The 19,322-nt window shown below is 51.5% G+C and overlaps 1 protein-coding gene across 2 annotated transcripts in view; it reads right to left on the bottom strand.

Moving 5' to 3' along the window:
- Nucleotides 1–19,322, bottom strand: part of RAB11FIP4 (RAB11 family interacting protein 4) — a 114,482-nt gene that overhangs the window by 79,834 nt on the left and 15,326 nt on the right. For both annotated transcript variants that reach the window (XM_079905791.1, XM_079905792.1), the window contains exon 2: nt 928–1,015. In XM_079905791.1, the coding sequence (XP_079761917.1) occupies nt 928–1,015 (88 nt within the window). The remainder of the gene's footprint in view (nt 1–927; nt 1,016–19,322) is intronic.

Here is a 19,322-nt window from a genome sequence, read left to right as displayed (position 1 = left end):
TTTCGCCCCTCACTTCTATGCAAGGAATTCCTGCTTCCTCCCCACCCTCCCAGACTCTGAGGGACCCCACAGGGAAGGCTTCGTGCTGCTCTGAGCCACACAGACAGGGAAACATGGCATCCTCCACAGATAACAGCAAGGCCCGGGGACTTGCAGACGTAAACTGTGTTCTCCTCACGGGCTGGTGAGCTGGACCACTCTCTCCAGATGAACACTGCAGTAGCGAGTGGCCACACTCTGATTCCTGCAGGCGTCTCATAACTGCCTTTGAGTGGAGGGAAAACGAGAGGGATTTTTATGTTCCCCCCTAAAGGGAAGACAGGAAGGAATTTGGAGGAGTTAGGAGGAGGGAGTGGGGAGGAAACAAGTGAAGGAAATTCAGAACAGAGGCAGGGAGATGAGGGACCAGCTCTGAACTGTCCTCGTTCAAAACTGAAGCCTGTGTTTTGGGAAACTCCTCAGGAGTCTGATCAGCCTTGAGGGAGATGAGTTCCCTCAGGAGATGGAGGGGGAGAGAGGAGAGGAGGGGAGGGGAGGGGAGGGGAGAGAGGAGGGGAGGGGAGGGGAGAGGAGGGGAGGGGAGGGGAGGGGAGAGGAGGGGAGGGGAGGGAAGGGAAGGGGGCCATTCTCGGGATGGGGACAGACAACAGGAAGGGTAGAAATGCCTGGCTGCATGTGTGGGACCACATGACAGAGGTTCAGTGACACCCACAGCCCCTCTCCAGCGGGCACAGCTGTGGGAGCCCAAGTCCCTTCCCCTTGGCCCCCCCTGGGGGAGTCAAAGGCAGAGCCTACTTCTGGAACCCATCCTGGGCTCCTGGGACCCCCGTAGGGGGGAATCTGAGCTGAAACCCAAGCCATGCCAGCCTCCCCAGCCAGACAGGATCCTGGGAGCCCCAGGACCCCCCTCCCCCCAGAAGACCTCACCTTTCATGGCGAACACCCCTCGGCAAAAGTCCTTGAAGTTGATTCTCCCCAGGTCGTTGGGATCCAAATATTTCACCAGTTTTTCCACCTGTGGAAAGGAAGGAGGGACAGGTGTGAGGCTCCCAGAAATGCCCCCAGAGAGTTCACAGAGCTGGCCTGAGGCTGGCCAGGGAGGCCGGGAGGGAGGGAGGGTTTGTCACTTGAACCAAGGGGACGCCAGCAGTCCCCTTCCTAGCCCTGTCCCCCTCGGCGGGGTCAGCGCCAGCCCCAGACAGCGGTGGGGCCACTTTATTCTGAGGTCGACAGACACGAGTGAGGAAAATCAAACCTATAACCGCAGTGCTCAGAACCCGGGTTTGTTTGGCCTGAGCTTCCGTCTCCGTCTCCGAGTTATTTCTCTAAGACTGGCACGTGGAAAACAAACACTGATTTTTTTTAACTTAGCAGCTTCTTTCATACAAAAATAATACAAATTCACTGCAGAAACTCTAGAAAAGACAATGTATCAAAACCCTCCCCTTGGGCTTCCCTGGTGGCGCAGTGGTTAAGAATCGGCCTGCCAGGGCAGGGGACACGGGTTGGAGGCCTGGTCCGGGAGGATCCCACATGCCACGGAGCAACTAAGCGCGTGCACCACAGCTACTGAGCCTGTGCTCTACAGCCCGTGAGCTGCAACTACTGAAGCCACAACTACTGAAGCCCACGTACCTAGAGCCCGTGCTCCGCAGCAAGAGAAGCCACGACCACAAGAAGCCCGCACACCACAATGAAGAGTAGCCCCCGCTCACAGCAACTAGAGAAAGCCCGCGCACAGGAATGAAGACCCAATGCAGCCAAAAATAAAAACAAATAAATTAATGAATTGAAAACAAAAACGAAAACCCTCCCCTTTCCCACTTTTCTTTAAAACACATAGTTCTAACCACTTTTTTTTTTTCCTAGTTCTGAGACACCCTTGATCTACAGGGAGGAAATAATTATGTGACATACGTATCCATTATTTAAGAATTACAAATTACACATCAAGATTTAAGGCAAAGCCAATTATGGTCAAGATAGCAGCTACATCTGCAGAACTGTGCAGGAGGAAGACACCAGGGTCGTCTCTCTGTCTTGATCTAGGGTCTGGTTACACAGTGAAAACTCGCTGAGCTGTCCGCTTGTGGCCAGTGCACTTTTCTGTCCTCTTTGTACCTTATACTTCAATAAAAATTGTTAAAAAAATAAATGTGTAAATAGGTGTAGCCCAAAGGAATCTGCCGTTCCTGATGTGGGGAAGTTTCTCCCCTACTTAACAGTATATCAGAAACACCTCCCCTCCTTGCCCAGAGGGTACCACTCACATTTTTAGTGGTTATAAATATTCTGCCCAGTAGCTATACCATAATTTACTTATTAACCACCCATAATAGCTGGGCATTTTGGTCATTTCCAACTTTTTGCTGTTATAACTCATCTTTGGGGGGTTCTACAGCTGTGCGAATGACCAATGGACTGCCTGGCCTTTGAGAACCTTGACTTCCTGTTGTCCCATATCCCACCTCAGCCACCCAGGCCCCTTGGCCACAGTGAGGACCCAGGCATCACCGTTGCTTGTCCCTCCTCCAACATCACTCACTCAAATGTCCTACTCCCTGACTGCGTACTTCCTCCCTTCCCACCGAAATCCTCAACATGGCCTCCAACACCGTATATTTTGTGGCCCCTCCAGCCACATCTCCTCCCACTGTTTCTGTCACTCACTGCATTCTAGCCACACTGGCCTTCAGTCAGCTCCTCAAGCAAGCCAAGCTCTTTTCTGCCTCAGGGCCTTTGCACATACTGTTCTCTATATCTCAAATGCTTGTCCTCCCCACTCATCATCTGGCAATGTCTGTTTATCCCATAGGTCTCCATTTATACCTCTATGAAATGTTTCTCCTGGACAAGCCTGTCCCGCCCATCTAATTAGGGCCTACCCCACTGTTACCCTGCCTTGTAGCACCCTATACTTTTCTTTCAGAACCATTTGTTGCAATACGTAATTATATGTTTATGTGATAATTTTATTAATTAGTAGCTTCCCCCCACCCCTCTAGAAAGTAAGCTCCTTCAGATCAAGGATCATGTTTATTTTGACCACCACTGCGTACCTTGTAGCTCCCACCATTACTGGCATGTAATAGAAGCTTCATAAATATTTGTTGAATAAATGAAAAGAAATGGTTCTACAAGACATCTAAGTTTTTAAGCCTTTTGATAACAGTTGCCAAATTGTTCTCTGTAAGGATGTCTCAATTTAGTCTTTGATCAGAGCATCTGACTTCAAACTTGTGAGCTCTGGGTATTTTTTCCTAGTTTTTGTCAATGGCCGATTTTGTCAGAACCCGTTTTTTCCCCCTGAGAGTTCCAATGCCTGCAATGCAGCCTCTTGATATTTCTTCCAGAAGCCCACTTCTAAATCAACCTGTAATTTAGTGGCAGCCCCTCTACAGCACACCTGCAAGCATTCGTTTACTTATTTATTCAATAAGGACGACTGGGTACCGCCTGTAAGCCGGGCACTCTGCTGGGGGGCGATGGGAGCTGCTGGCCCCTCTGGCTAATCACACACGGTCACGTGGACACACACGTGCACGCACTCTCACATGCTGGTGGCCAGGCACCTTTCCCCTCCCCCCCGTAATCACCATCAGTATCTAAAGCACAGTCGGGCAAGGATGAGCTCTTTCCCAGACTCCTTTGGGGCTGGGTTGCAGGTGGAGGGTATGAAAGCACTTTGGAAACTGTACACATAGCATGTAGGGAAAGGATTACCGTCACTGTTGTTATTGTTAATACTGTCACGGCAGACACCCTCCAGCCCACCATACCGCCCACCACATTCTCCAAAGCCCAAGCCATCCTGGGGGATTCACCTATCCACAAGGACCACGTTTCTTACACGCCCACAGTACACTTTTCTAGTGCGGCAGTTGCAGGGGTCTGAAGCCCGCTCCAATTATGGGGACACACCCAGTGGGGTTTGGAAGATGAGTGAGCAAGGGAAGACCCCACACAAGCAGCCCTCCTCCCTCCCTGACCTTGGTGGCCCTGAGCTTGTACCTCTGTCCCAGCTGACCCTGCTTTTCCACTCGGCTGTGACTCTGGGGGTGAGGGGTGGGCAGAGGCTGTGCATCGTCTCTCTGTGACCCCCCTGAACCTGGCACCTAGCAGGCCCTTGGGAAAGGCTGGAAGAATTCCAGAGAAGGAGGAAGGTGGCTTTCTGCCAGCTCCCGCCCTGGCCGGCGCCTCCTCAGCTTTGCAGCTGTCCCCACACTCCCAGCCAGGCAGCCTCTGACACTGCCAGGCAATGATGTGGCTTCTGAGAATAGAAATGCCCAGGTGCCACCTTCAGGGCCGCGGGGAACCCACCCACCCTCCCAGCTGGTGCCCCGCCTCCTCTCCTCCTGCCCTCTCATCAGTGGCATTCTAGGGGGTCTATGAATGCAGGGATGGGCTGGGGCTCCCGGTGTGCACCCCTACAGTCCTCTCCAAGGTTGGGGTTATGCTTTAATTATCTCTGATGTGAAGCAAAAGGGCAGAGTCGTCACCGAGTGTTGAATGGCTGATGTGGAGGCCCAACCTCAGATCCACGAAGGGGGCAGCAGGCTGTGGATTCAGATTCAGATTCTGTACTCCATGGAGTCTGTAGCTCCCCAGGGCTGGGAGACACTGGTGGGGCCAGGCTATCTGTCCCCCTGCCTCCAGGGAAAGCCAGCCTGGAGCAGAGGTGCCAGGGTGCTCGATGACAGGCAGATAGATGGGGTCCTGGGGACCACTGCAAAGTCCCTGGAACACCGCTGAGCGGTGGGTCCAGGGCTCCCACAGGGCTCTTCAAAGAGTGAAGGTCCAAGCAAGCAGTGGGTATGAAGGTGCCACACCAACCATTATACAGCCCTGCAGGAAACAGGCAGGGCTCACCGAGGGCTCGCCATGAACTCTGGCTGGACTAGCCTCATTTTTTTCTTTTTTAGGTCCGTGCCGGGCAGCTTGCAGGATCTCAGCTCCCCAACCAGGGACTGAACCTGGGCCCTCGGCAACGAAAGTGCGGAGTCCTAACACTGGACGGCCAGGCAAGTCCCTGGACTCATCTCATCTGATCCTCACACCAGCCTTAATAGCAGCTACTTTACAGTTGAGGAAACTGAGGCTCAGACATTTAGAGAGGTTACGACACTTAGAGCAGCGGTCCCCAGCCTTTTTGGCACCAGGGACCGGTTTCGTGGAAGACAATTTTCCGCACGGACGGGGCTGGGGGATGGGTATACAGGCAGTAATGTGACCAATGGGGAGCAACGGGGAGCGGCAGATGAAGCTTCGCTCGCTGGCCTCCTGCTGCGCGGTCTGGTACCGGTCCGCGGACCGGGGGTTGGGGACCCCTGACTCAGAGAATCCCTGTAGTGGTAACTCTTCCATGACCCCCAAGCCCCGCTGACCCGAGTTATCAGCCTCTGCACCCTACTGCCTTCCACAGAGGCAGGCTCTTGCCAGGTTGCACCAAAGTATGTTTCAATCCCCGCCCCGCTCCGTCCTCTTGTATATGGAGGAGCAGTACCCGCTAGAGCTGGGACCCCTCACCTTGATCACCAAGAGCGTCAACCTTCCTGGACACTAGATAAACTTCTGCTGGTGCCCCCGAGGGCACGGGTGCGCTCAGCTGACGCAGCCCTTGATTCGGCAGACGGGGAAGCCAAGTCGAGGGGAGGGGGAGGGCTCGCTCAAGGTCACACGGTGAGAACAGCAAATAACCACCCACAGGTGGTCTTCGTGGTGAACCGGGGCCCCAGATGCTGGGGGCCTGCCCGCGGGCTGGGGGAGCGGGGCGCACACACCACGCAGGGCTGGGCTGCGCTGGGGGCGCGCCGGGCTCCCAGGCGGGAGGGCTGGGCGCACTGGGCCTGCCAGGGGCGGCGAAGCAGCTGTTGTTGCTGGAGCTCACACAGCTGGGCCGCTGACCTGGTTGCCAGGGAAACTGGTTGTTTCCCTGGCAGTAAAATATTGATCCTCCTTTTTCAGGCCACACAATTAGCAGGCTTCCCCTTCTATTTCGGTTGCCTTTCTCTTCAGGCTGATTCTTTTCCCCACTCATTCCCCTGAGGTCACACCTCTTCTAGCTCAGACCAGACGATGTTCAGAGCTTCACGGCCACTGAACTCTGACTGATCACCAGCCAGATCCTCCCTGAGTGTGGGCCCGGCCACCCACGCCTCTCCAATTTCTTTTTTTTCTTTTATTTCTTTTTTTTTTTTTCTAATTTTTATTTATTTATTTTTGGCTGCGTTGGGTCTTCGTTCCGGCGCGTGGGCTTTCTCTAGTTCAGTGAGCGGGGGCTACTCTTCGTTGCAATGCGCGGGCTTCTCATTGCGGTGGCTTCTCTTGTTACGGGCTCTAGGCACGCGGGCTTCAGTAGTTGTGGCTCGTGGGCTCTAGAGCACAGGCTCAGCAGTAGTGGGACACTGGCTTAGCTGCTCTGTGGCATGTGGCATCTTCCCGGCCCAGGGCTCGAACCCGTATCCCCTGTGCTGGCAGGTGGATTTTTAACCACTGTGCCACTAGGGAAGTCCCCGCCTCCCCAATTTTGACACGTGCAAGCCAGACGGACTCAAGTGAGCTATTATCTGAACAAGGGAGATAAGCTGGCTCAGTCTGCAGGTCTAACAAAGGTTAGCCATTAAATTATTAATCAAACAAATGCTTAGTAACTCCTCTTTGATGCCAGGCCTGCTCTAAGCACTGTATACATACAAACTCAACGAAGCCTCACAACCACCTCAGAAGAAGATACCATTATTATTCCCATCGTACAGGTGAGGGCGCTGATGCTCAGGAAGGCCAAGTCATTCAGGGTCAAGGTCACACAGCTAGTACCGTGGCAGAGCTGGGACTTGAACACAGGCTGCCTGGCTCCAGAGTTTGTGCTCTTAACCAATAATTACTATTATTTCTACTAATATAATGATAATCACTATTACTATCACAAGTTTGGGGCTTGCTCTCACCAGAGAAAGGATAAACTTGTATTCTGCTCTATCTCTGCTTTTCTGCCTGCGCCACCTGGCGTATGGGATCTCAGTTCCCCAACCAGGGATCGAACCCAGGCCCACAGTAGTGAAAGTGCAGAGCCTTAACCAGGGAATTCCCAATTCTGCTGTCTTTTCACCTAGAAAAACTGAGTCCAAAGAGCCTTTGTTTCAGAATTTGAATATTTAGGGAATTCCCTGGCAATCCAGGGGTTAGGACTCCACGCTTTCACTGCCGTGGGCCCGGGTTCAATCCTTGGTTCGGGAACTAAGAACCCAGAAGCCACGCAGCGCAGCCAACAAAAAAAAAAGAAAGGTTTTTTAGCGCAGTGGCAAAAAAATTTGAATGTTTAAAGGAAAAAGTGTAATTTCAAATGCTGTATTGCTAAAGCTCAAGTCTCCAACTAGCATCCCAAATGAGTCTTGTAGACAGACTTAAATATCTAAAATGAACTGCCAAGCTCCAAGAAGCTTCTGATGCAGGTTAGGATGGAGTCAGTCACACGACACTCTGTCTCTTTCACTGATTAGAGCTAAAAACTCTGGACAGGATACATAAAGCAACTATACAAGGACTCTGCAAAGTAAAGCATAGCAGGCAAACTAGGAGAAAAGTTAAAACTTGAAGTAAACAACAGCAACAAAACCCAAAAACAAACCAAAAACCTTGAAGTAAGATGAATACGGTGGTAAGTCCCCTGATTTATTTTTTCTCACATATTTTCCAGCCTAGACTCAGGTAGCTCAAACCGCAGAACTGCGCAGCAGATACGAACAGAAAAAGCTCCAAAAGAAACCCTCTCTTTTAGTTTTTTTTTTTTTTTTTTTGGCCTCACTGCGCAGCATGCGGGATCTTAGTTTCCCAACTAGGGATCGAACCCGTGCCCCCTGCAGTGGAAATGTGGAGTCCTGACCACTGGACCACTAGGGAATTCCCCGAAACTCTCTCTTTTTGATGAGAGGTCAGGGAAGGGGGCCCTTCTGGGACAGAGAGAGTGGGAGAAATGCCGTTTTTGTTTCTGTTTTTGTTTTTAATTCCATTTTCCAGCCCCACCCCAAGCTGCAGTCTCAGAGGTGGGTGGTAGCAGCAGCTACGGCAGCCAGGAAGGCACCTAAAACTTGGAGAGGAGGAAAATCTTTCTCTGTGGAATGATACACTTGGAAAAACGGTCCCTGTGGTCAAAATGGGGAGGGGGAATTCCTGTTACACGTTTCTCTCTTTTTCCTCTCACCAATGCATCCTGCAGGTAGACCAGTCATGGAAGGTGTGAAACAGCACAGGGTGGCCAAGACCTCAGATTTCTAACCAAAGGACCAGGAAGAGGGGCTCCTGGGAGCTCGTGGGGGGCAAGGATCACAGAGAAGAGAGAGTTTGAGATTAGGATCCGATAAGTTGTACTTGAAGTCCTGGGCCCACTCCTGAGCTGCATATACATGGAAGTAACCCAAAATAGTATGCCAAAGGCTTTGAGAACTGAACTCCAGAGTAGACAGTGAACAGACCGGCCCCAGGAGACTGCACACTTGAGGTGGACCCAAAGAGCACTTCAAAGGCTTTGAGAACTAAACTGACTGAGCAGCTCAGAGGGCAGGTTGGGATCTGAGGTTTCAACCTAACTGGGTTGATTTCCTGATTAAAAACAAACAAACAAAAATTAATATTCTTCAGAGTATTTTTAACAGGACCCAGAGTCTCATAATATAATATTCAGAATGTCCAGGACACAATCCAAAATGACTCGACATGCAAAGAGACAGGAAAACCTCAGCAATGCACAAGAGAAAAGATAATAAATACCAACCCCAAGACGACCCAGATGTTACCATTAGTAGATGGAGACTTTAAAGCAATTATAACCATATTCCATGAAAGAAGGGGGAACACTCTTAAAACAAATGGAAATATAGAAATTCTCAGCAGAAAAATAGAAGCTATGGAAAAGAACTGAATGGAAATTTTGGAATGCAAAAATACAATAACTGAAATATTTAAAATTCACTAGATGGGATCAGTAGCAGAATGGAGATGACAGAAAAAACAGTTGGTGAACTTGAAAACAGTGCAGTAGAAGTGATCTAATCTGAGCAAGGAAAAGTACCAAAGATTAAGAGGAACATTATATAAGAGGGTCAACTCACTAAGAAGATATAACAATCCTAAATGTGCACGTACCTAACAACAGAGCTTCAAAACGCATGAAGCAACAACAGACAGAACTGAAAAGAGAAACAGACAAGTTGACAATTATCATTGGAGATTTTAGCACTTCTCTTCAGTCATCAATAGAACTAGTTAGATTGAAAATCAACAAGGATATGAAAGAACTGAACAACACCATTAACCAGTTTAACCTAATTGACATTTATAGAACTCTCAGTTAATAACAGTAGAAGACATATTATTTTCATGGGCGCATGGAACATTCACCAAGATAGATCATATCCTGGGGCCATTAAACAAAACTTAACAAATTTAAAAGAACTGAAATCATCTAAAGTGTGTGCTCTGACCATACTGAGCACATACTCAACATGTACATCGAGCATCTTTATGCCTATCACCTTGAACTCTTTATCAGGTAGACTGCTTATCTCCACTTCACTTGGTTCTTCTTCTGGGGTTTTATCTTGTTCCTTCATTTGGAATATATTCCTCAGTTGCCTTATTTTGCCTAATTCTCTTTTTCTTTCTATGTACTAGGTAGGTCAGTTACATTTCCTGACCTTGGAGAACTAGCCTTATGTAGGAGATGTCTTATGGGGCCCAGCAGTGCACTCCCCTCTGGTCACCACAGCTGTATACTCTAGGGGTGCCCCCTGTGTGGGCTGCACAGTCCCTTCTATTGTGGTGGGCTGACTACTGTGTACACACTGGGAGGTATGGCTGGCTTCCACCCCAATTGGTTGCCAGGCCCTACCTAGTGTGGAGGCTGCTGGCCACTGGTGGGCATGGCTGGATACAGAGCACAGGGTTATGGGCTAGTACCAGCCCACTGGTTGGTAGAGCCAGGTCCTGGGGTCATTGGTGGGGGGCCAGGAGTCCTGGAGCTGGTATCAGTCTGCTGGTGGGCAGGGCTGGGTCCCTACAACTAGCTTTGGGGTCCTGGAGGTCCTAGGGCTACTGCTAGCCTACTGGTGGGGAGGGCCAGGTCCCAGGGTGCCTGGGAGGCTCAGGGTGCCTACAGCAGCTAGCCTGCTGGGGGGTAGGGCTGTGTCCCCCGCTCAGCTACCTGCTTAGCCTAGGGTGGTCCCAGGACTGGTGCTGACCAGCTGGTGGGCGTGGCCGGCTCTCAGGGCTAGCAAGCAGGAGGGAGGACTCCAGCATGGCACCTGTCAGCACCAGTGCCCACATGGTAGAATGAGCTCCCAAAGATGGCTGCTGCCAGTGTCTGTGTCCCCAGGGTGAGTCCCAGTTGCCTCCTGCCTCTCTGGGAGGCTCCCCAAGATCAGCAAGTGGGTCTGACCCAGTCTCCTTTCAAATGACCGCTTCCGTCTGGGGTCTTGGAGTGTGAGATTTTGTGTGCGCCCTTAAGGGCGGAGTCTCTACTTCCTACAGCCGTCTGGCTCTCCTATAAGCAAGCCCTGCTACCCTTCAAAGCCAAACATTCTGGGGGCTCATCTTTCAGATGCGGGACCCACAGGCTGGGGAGCCCAACGTGGGCTCAGACCCCTCGATCCTTGGGCAGAACCTCTGCAATTATGATTATCCTCCTGTTTGTGGGCCACCTACACGGGAGTGTGGGTGTTGACTCTACTGCGTCTCCACCCCTCCCGTCCGTCTTGCTGTGGTTCCTTCTTTACATCTTCAGTAGTAGATCTTTTCTGCTAGTTTTCAGGTCATTCTTATTGATAGTTGTGCTGTAAGCAGTTGTGATTTTGGTGTGCCCATGGGAGGAGGTAAGCTCAGGGTCTTCCTACTCTGCCACCTTGGCCCAAACCTCTCCGTCTTACAGATTTTAAAATTAATAGGTTAGGGCTTCCCTGGTGGCGCAGTGCTTGGGAGTCCGCCTGCTGATGCAGGGGACACGGGTTCGTGCCCCGGTCCGGGAGGATCCCACATGCCGCGGAGCGGCTGGGCCCGCGAGCCATGGCCGCTGAGCCTGCGCGTCCGGAGCCTGGAGAGGCCACAACAGCGAGAGGCCCGAGTACCGCAAAAAAAAAAAAAAAAAAATTAATAGATTAATAAGTACAGAGGATTTTTAGGGGAGTGAACATACTCTGTATGATATTACAGTTGACCCTTGAACAACACGGGTTTGAACAGCATGGGTCCACTTATATGTGGATTTTTTTTCCAGTAAATTACATACAGTACTGTATGATCTGTGGTTAGTTGAATCTGTGGATGCAGAACCACAAATACAGAGGGAACACGGATACAGAGGGCCAACTGTGGGACTTGAACATCTGAGGATTTTGGTATCCACGCGGGTCCTAGAACCAATCCCCCAGGGATACTGAGGGACCACTGTTTAATGATGGGCATATGTCATTACACGTTTGTGCAAACCCGCAGAATATACATTTGTATATTATTTATATATATAAGTAAATTTATTTATATATGAATGATACAACACAGCCAAAACCAAGTGGGGTTTATCCCCCAAGGCTGGTTCAACATTGCAACGTCAACCGATGGAATCGAAAGATGACTAAAGAAAAAAAACATACGATCATTTCAATCGATGCAGACGAAGCAACTGACAAATCTGACATCCATTCATGATAAAAACTCTCAGCCAACTCAGAATAGAAGGGACCTTCCTTAGTCCAGAGGAAGGAGAACTGATGTTCACACACGAAAAACTATACGCGAATGTCTATAACAGCATTATACACAATCGCCAAAACCTGGAAATATCTCAAATGTCCTCCGACAGGGAACGGATAAGCAAACTGTTCTGTAATAAAAAGGAACAACTGATAACAGATGGATGAATCTCAAACGCATTATGCTGGGCCAAAGACGCCAGTCTCAAAAGGTTACATATGACGATTCCACTGACGCAGAAAGGCAACACTATAAAGACTGAGAACAGGTCAGCGGCTGTCAAGGGCAAGAAGGAGGGGAGAGTTTGAATACAAAGGGGCAGCACCAGGGAATCTGGGGGGTGAACTGTCCTGTACCCTGATTGTGGTGGTGGCTACAGGAATCTATGCAAATATTAAAACTCATGGAATCATATGTCCCCTCCCCCAACAAAAAGTGAAATTTACTATTTGTCAAGCTAAAATTTTTAAAATTTCATTTCTTTTTTTATTTTTTATTTTTTGGCTGCACCGCACGGCATGTGGGATCTTAGTTCCCCGACCAGGGATCGAAACTGCACCCCCTTCACCGGAAGGCAAAGTCTTAACCACTGGACCGCCAGGGATGTCCTAAAAAATATATATATTTTTAAATAAATTTATTTATTTTTGGCTGCATTGGGTCTTCATTGCTGCGTGCGGGCTTTCTCTAGTTGCAGAGAGTGGGGGCTACTCTTCGTTGCGGTGCGCAGGCTTCTCATTGCAGTGGCTTCTCGTTGCAGAGCAAGGGGTCTAGGCGCGTGGGCTTCAGTAGCTGTGGCTCGCGGGCTCAGTAGTTGTGGCGCACGAGCTCTAGAGCACAGGCTGAGTAGCTGTGGTACACGGGCATAGCTGCTCTGCGGCATGTGGGATCTTCCCGGACCAGGGCTCGAACCCGTGTCCCCTGAATTGGCAGGCGGATTCTTAACCACTGCACCACCAGGGAAGCCCTAAAATATATATATATATATTTTTTAATCAAGGAAACTGCACACACAGAGTGGGGTATCTGACTTTTCTTGAAGATTTGGAAACACTTCCCCACAGCAACAACGGGTCACATTTGTGTTAGAGCATGCTCTTTAGACAGGCCTCTGCTCTGCTCCCCAATATGCCACAGTAACCCCCAAACCCCAAGTTCCCACCCCTAGTCCCCCCCACCCCCCAGGCTGCTTCCCTTCCTGGGCCCGTGGGCATCCTGGGAAGTCCTGCTGCCCTAGGGGGACCCCCAGCTGGGCTGAGCCCCTGAAGTTTTCTGCACCAGCAAAAGGAGTTCCAGGGATGGGCTTGGGGGAGGGCAGAGTTGATACTCCCCAGCATAAAAAAGCAGCCGCAAAGGAAGGCAGGCAGGTAAAGAGGGGAGGCGCAGGCCCCTGGAGGGTCAGGGTTCCTTGGGCCAGGCCAGGAAGTGCTTTCAGTTCTGGCAGGAGCCCTGCGACCACCACTGGGAATCCTGTGTCCCACACAGAGCTTAGACTACCTTCAAAGTGCTTCTGGGGAGGAGGCCCCCTGGAGGGGCTGAGGCAGCTGGTGGAGCTGAGACCCACTGGGGTAAGGAACATGGACGGGGGCATCCTGAATCCCAGGATTAGCTAGACAGTATTCCACTGGGAGGGGACTGGTGGGGAAGGACGTGGCCGGCTGCAAAGGGAGCAGAGTGGAGAGAGGGGTTCCAGTCAAGGCGAGTTCTGGCGTGTGGGAGGCAAGGTGGGGTGAGCATATGGGAAGCGGGGTGTCATCAAGAATGAGGCCAGGGAGAGAGGGAACAGGGTCTGAAGGAGAAGGGCTTGGAAGCCACGCCCAGGAGGCTGCACTTCATGCCCAAGGTCTGGAGGCACAGACACAGCAGTGACAGTCACAAGCACGCAGCTCCCAGCTGAGGAGCGCTTCCTAGGTGTCAGGCGTCCGGATAGAAAGAGCTGGGTCACTTCCAGCTCCTTCCCACCGCCCCAGGGGTTCCTGTCCTCCCCTCCTGGCCTCAGGGCCACGCGCTCAGGGCTGCTTGTTTATCCACTTTCCCAGGCGGCCCAGCTGCCTGACAGTCAGGGCACACAATGGGGCCCTGTGTTCTGGAGCCCCTACCCCCATCCCCAAGGGACAAAGGGCACACGGGGAGGGGAGGCAGCCAGCCGCCCTCTCCAAAGCGGGGGAGGGAGGGGAGGGAAGTCAGGCCAGAGTTTCAGCAAAACCAGCTGGAGACAAGGACAGGGAGGGCTTCCCAAGTGGTCCTGCCAGGCCCTGCTTCTCTGGACCCAGCTGCAGACCACCCCCAGCCTCCAGAAGCCCACTCTCCCCCCGGGAAGGGCTGTCCCACGCAACCCGCCAGACTTGCCCTGACTGGGCCACAGGTGGGTGGGGAAAAGCGCCTTGTACGAAGCATCCTGAGGAGTCAGGAGCTGGGGGCTTAGGGTCAGCTCTGTAGTTCGTGGGGTCAGTGCAAATGGAGACACCAGGCCCCTCGTTCAAAATTCATTTGCAATTTCAAGATGGTGACCGCAGGGCATTAAACCCCGAGTGACTGCACAGCTTACTCGCCAGTAAAGCCGGCTCCGCGGGGGCTTCAGTACGTCCCCATGGTGTGACCTTGAGGCCTCAGCCTGCACGTCTACAGCGCACTCCTGACCAGCCCACAGGACTACTGTGAGGCTCGAGTGAGACTGTGGCTCAGAAAAGGACCCAATAGAGTGTAGAGCGCCATGGAAGTGTCCCGTGCAGAGGGGCCTAAAGAGGGCCGTGGCGGTGAGCCTCCACCCTGGCAGCGGCAGGGAGAGGCCAGCCAGCCAGCAGGGAGGCTGAGCGGTGGCCTGCAGTGAGGGTGAAGGTGGTAAAGTAGGGCGGCTCCAAGCCCCTTTGCGAGTCTCAGGGATGCTGTGCTTCCCTGGCCCTCAGTCCCGTACTAGCTCTGCCATCAATGACCTCACAGAGTGGTCTTGGAGAGACCCCTCCCTCTCTGGGCCTCAGTTTCCCCATTTGGAAAATGAGTGCATTGGAGCCATTAATATCGAAGGTCTCTTCCGCTCTGAAGTCTGTAGGATTGTAATGTTTTCCCAGGGAAGTCTGGGGGTGGGCAAGGGGTTAGGCGGATAAAGAGAAGAAAATCGGAGAACTAGATGAAGTAAAGGGCTGGGAGCAAATGTCTCCATCCAAGGCAGCTTCGCGAGGGACCCGGTACATAAATGGCGTGGGAACCCTAGAGTGTGCCCCTGGGGGATTACTCAACTGCTCTGACCCTTTTACTTCCCCTCTTCTATAAAGTCAAGAAATTATGACAAGGGGCTTCCCTGGAGGCACAGTGGTTAAGAATCCGCCTGCCAGTGCAGGGGACAAGGGTTCGAGCCCTGGTCTGGGAAGATCCCACATGCCGCGGAGCAACTAAGCCCGTGCACCACAACTACTGAGCCTGTACTCTAGAGCCTGCGAGCCACAGCTACTGAAGCCTGCGCGCCTAGAACCCGAGCTCCGCAACAAAAGCCACCGCAACGAGAAGCCTGCGCACCGCAATGAAGAGTGGTCCCCGCTCGCCACAACTAGAGAAAGTCCACACGCAGCAACAAAGACAAGACACAGCCAAAAATAAAATAAAATAATTAGAAAAAAGAAAAAAGAAATTATGACAAGGACTGAAGCAGATCTTGTTGGTCACCTCTATGCTGCCCCTCCTCTTCTCCCTCCCCTTTGGGCAGCCCTGATGTGGCTGAGATGAACAGTTGCCTTGGGGCACCTCAACCCCAGGGCACAAGTCCTTATTGGACCAAGCCAGTCAGGTGGGCTCAGCCCCCTTGCCAGTGATTGGTTTAGGCAAAAGCATGTTGTACATTTCTGGCCAATGAGACATGAGGAAACATCTGCAGGAGGCTTCTGAGAGAGGTTTTCTTTGATGATGGGAAAAAGAAAAGACAACTCCCAGGAAGGGCTCCCCGCCCTTGACCTCTTGGAGAGGAGACGCCACCCTGGGCCTCCCTGTGGGAGCTGATGGAATGGGGCTGGGTCCTGGATGGTGCCTCTGAGGCTCTGAAGGAACTAGCCCTGGAGCTGCCCTAACACTGGACCCAAGTGTTTGGACAAAGAATACATTTCCTCAGCATATAAGCCATTTTGCATTGGTTCCTGGTTCTTAAAGCAGTGGGCTCGTTGGGGGGGGCGGGGTGCTGACAGATGAAGGACTCCTCGTTTAGGAGCAGCAGGGGTTAAAGGCGGTGGTGGGAGGGTGGCTGCGTGAGCGAAGCGCTCAGCGCACAACCGAGAGGGGCCATGGGGTTGGGGTGCCTCTGGCCAGGTGGCCAGGAGGGCCAGTCACGTGGTACCCAGGCCACCACCTCCAGGGCTGAAAATGCCCTCCTTTATGAGACCCCCAGTGTGTCCCACTGTCTCCAGGCGGCCCCTCATCCACAGCCTGGCTTCTGCTGACCAGAGACCCTTAGGCCACCCAAGAGGGCTTTGTTTGGTGTCTGCATAGGAATGAAAGGGTTAGAAGCCCAGGTGGTCTCTGAGGTAAACTGGCCTGTGCATCCCTCTGTCCCTCTGTCCATGCCTTCAGCAAATGTCTCCGCGGCTCCCCAACACGACTGTCCTGTGGGGAGACAGACCAGCTCCCAGGAGGCTCCCAGGAAAGGGACAGCTGTCCTGATATATTTTTGAGTGAAATAAAAATAGCCTAGGGAACAGCACAAAAGTGTGTAGATGACTGTTAACACTGCCACAAGCCCAGGGGCAGTCTAATGTCACCTCCTCCATTTACCAGCTGTGTGACCAAGGGTGACTGACTCACCCTCTCTGAGCAATAGCATCTGCCTCGCGGGAGGTTAGGATTTAAAGGGAAAAACAGCGAGACTTAGCCTGGAACCTGGCACAGGGCAATCTCTAGATAAATAGGTGTGTTCCAGGCACACTGCGCCCGGAGGCTGGTCACGAAGCTGTAAACACAGGTTACCTCCTGCCGCTGGGATGGTAGTCCTTTCACCTCTTCTTTCCACATTCTTTAATTGGTTGAATTTTTTAAATGAATTGGGGACTTCCCTGGCGGTGCAGTGGTTAAACCCAGTGCCATGCTTCCTCTTCTAAATGTCCCTAAAGCGACAGAGGGTCCGTAAAAATAACCTCCCTGTATAAAGGGCTTACGATGCAGCAGGCGCTCAGAGCTCTGCCTCATTCTTTCATTCCCTGCTCACAATACCCCTATGAGGACAGCATCACTGCACCCCCATTTCCCAGATGAGGCTAAAAAGCTCAGAGACCTACCCCAGGTCATAGAGCCAGCAAGTCGGAAAGCTGGGAGCTGACCTCTGGCCTATGCAGCCCAGAACCTGAGTCCTTGACCACAAAATCCTCCTGCCCCGCAAACCCTCATCAGGCAGCCTTGCTTCCAAGTCACACGTTCAGGGAGGAGCTCAGGAGGAGCCGGAGCTCCTGGGCACTGGGCTGGCCCCCTCCCCTTGCACTTCCTTTATTCACTCCCTCAGTCGTTCAGGTAGCACTCACTGTGCCCTTGTTACGGGCCACATGCTGGGCCGGGTGCTGGGGACAGAGCAGTGCACGAACCCAGCTCTGGTCCTCGCATTCTGTCTCCCAAGAGAACCACAGAAACAAACGCTCCTCACGCGTGGTCCCACTGCCTGCTGTTTCTCTCTGCCCAACGTCGCGTTGCCAGGTGCACCCTGGTTTCCTTTGGGGAACTACCCCTCCCCATTCCAGGGAGTTTGGGTGGCCTGCCTCTGGGGATGGGCACCTGACCAGGCCTGGCCTGTCAGCGATTCCCCGCTTCCAAGCATAATTCTTTGCCTCAACTGGGAAAAGAGCAAACATCATTAAAACATTTAATAGATGTTGGGAAGACATGTGGTACAATGTACCATCTGGTCTTGGATAACATTCTAACAAAAGGAGAATGGGGCAAGGAGGGTGTGGTCTTTATTAACGCGCTGAAGATGATACACCTAAACCCAGGTACCAACATTACACTCAATGGTAGTAAGCAACGGTCACTCCATTTAAAAACCTAATAAGAAAGGGATGATGGGGGTCTGCTTCTGCCACCAACCCTTATACCTACTGGCTCCACCAACTAGTCCAGGACCAGAGCAGAGGGCAGGGAACAACCTCAGCCCTCCGGCCACTTCTGGCTGCCCGACACCACCTCTGCAGTCATCTGTGCCCGGCAAGTTTCAGTCTGTCCATCCCCGTGCTGTGCTGCTGCTGTCTTGTCTCCCTGCCTTTGGAGGCTGGCGTCCTCCCCTGACCCCCAGTCAAGACGCACGACTACCTCTTGCCAGCCTCTTGCCTCTGCATTAGACCCCCTCCCGCAGCAACACCGGCCTCGGCAGCACTGCCTTTGGGACACTGTCTGTGAGAGCACCCAGGGCAGCTGCAGCTCAGGCACTTACCCTGGCCTGTTTTCCTTAACTTGCAACTTAGCCATCTGGCCAGCGTCCCAGCATGCCTCACTCCCGAGCCCTCCTAAGTCAGGGTCATGTCTCCAGTACCCACCCAGGTTCCAACTAGTTTTATTTAAAAAATTCTGTTTCATATTATACAATTTCCTTTTTAAAAATTTTTATTGAAATATGGTTGATTTACAACCAACTAGTTTTAGGTACTTCCCTGGTGGTCTAGTGGTTAAGACTCTGAGCTTCCACTGCAGGGGACGTGGGTTTGATCCCTGGTCAGGAAACTGAGAAGCCACATGCCGCGTGGTGAGGCAAAAATAAATAAATACATGAAATAAATTTAAAAATAAAATAATAAAACAACCAACTAGTTTTAGAAATGCGTGTGAGTCCCATCTCAGAAGGAAAAGTTGGGACTTCCCTGGTGGCGCAGTGGTTAAGAATCTGCCTGCCAATGCAGGGGACATGGGTTCGAGCCCTGGTCCGGGAATATCCTCCATGCCGCAGAGCAGCTAAGCCCATGCACCACAACTACTGAGCCTGCGCTCTAGAGCCCGTGCACCCAACTACTGAGCCTACGCACTGCAACTACTGAAGCCCATGCGCCTAGAGCCCGTGCTCCGCAACAAGAGAAGCCACCGCAATGAGAAGCCTGCGCACCGCAACGAAGAGTAGCCCCCACGTGCCACAACTAGAGAAAGCCCGCGTGCAGCAACGAAGACCCAACTCAGCCAAAAATAAATAAATTAATTAATTAATAAAAAAGGAAAAGTCATTAGACTCATAAATATAAGAAAAGAAGACATAATGAAATTATTACTTTTTGAAGAGGACATGATTGCTTACCTAGAAAATCTCAAGAAATCAACCAGAAAAATGACAAGTAATAAGTGAGTTCATACCAGTGGGGAGATACGTGATAAATTTACAAAAATCAATTGCATTCCTATATGCTAGTGACATGCAGCTAGAAAAAAAAAAATCAGTGGGAAAAAAGTTTCATTCTCAGTAGTAACCAAACACATTAAATACTAAACACTAGTTTAGCCTAATTGTAAGACATTTATTTTTAATGTTAATATTTTGTTCCTACTGGGAGAACTAAATATATAATAAAGATGGTAATACTCTCTAATTTAATAAGTTTAATGCAATACCAATTAAAGAACTTGAAAATGTG

The sequence above is a fragment of the Stenella coeruleoalba genome, assembly GCF_951394435.1.
Source record: "Stenella coeruleoalba genome assembly, chromosome: 19".
Taxonomy (NCBI): domain Eukaryota; kingdom Metazoa; phylum Chordata; class Mammalia; order Artiodactyla; family Delphinidae; genus Stenella; species Stenella coeruleoalba.
The sequence above is the reverse complement of the archived record's forward strand: the minus strand, read 5'-3'. Positions and strand labels throughout refer to the sequence as shown.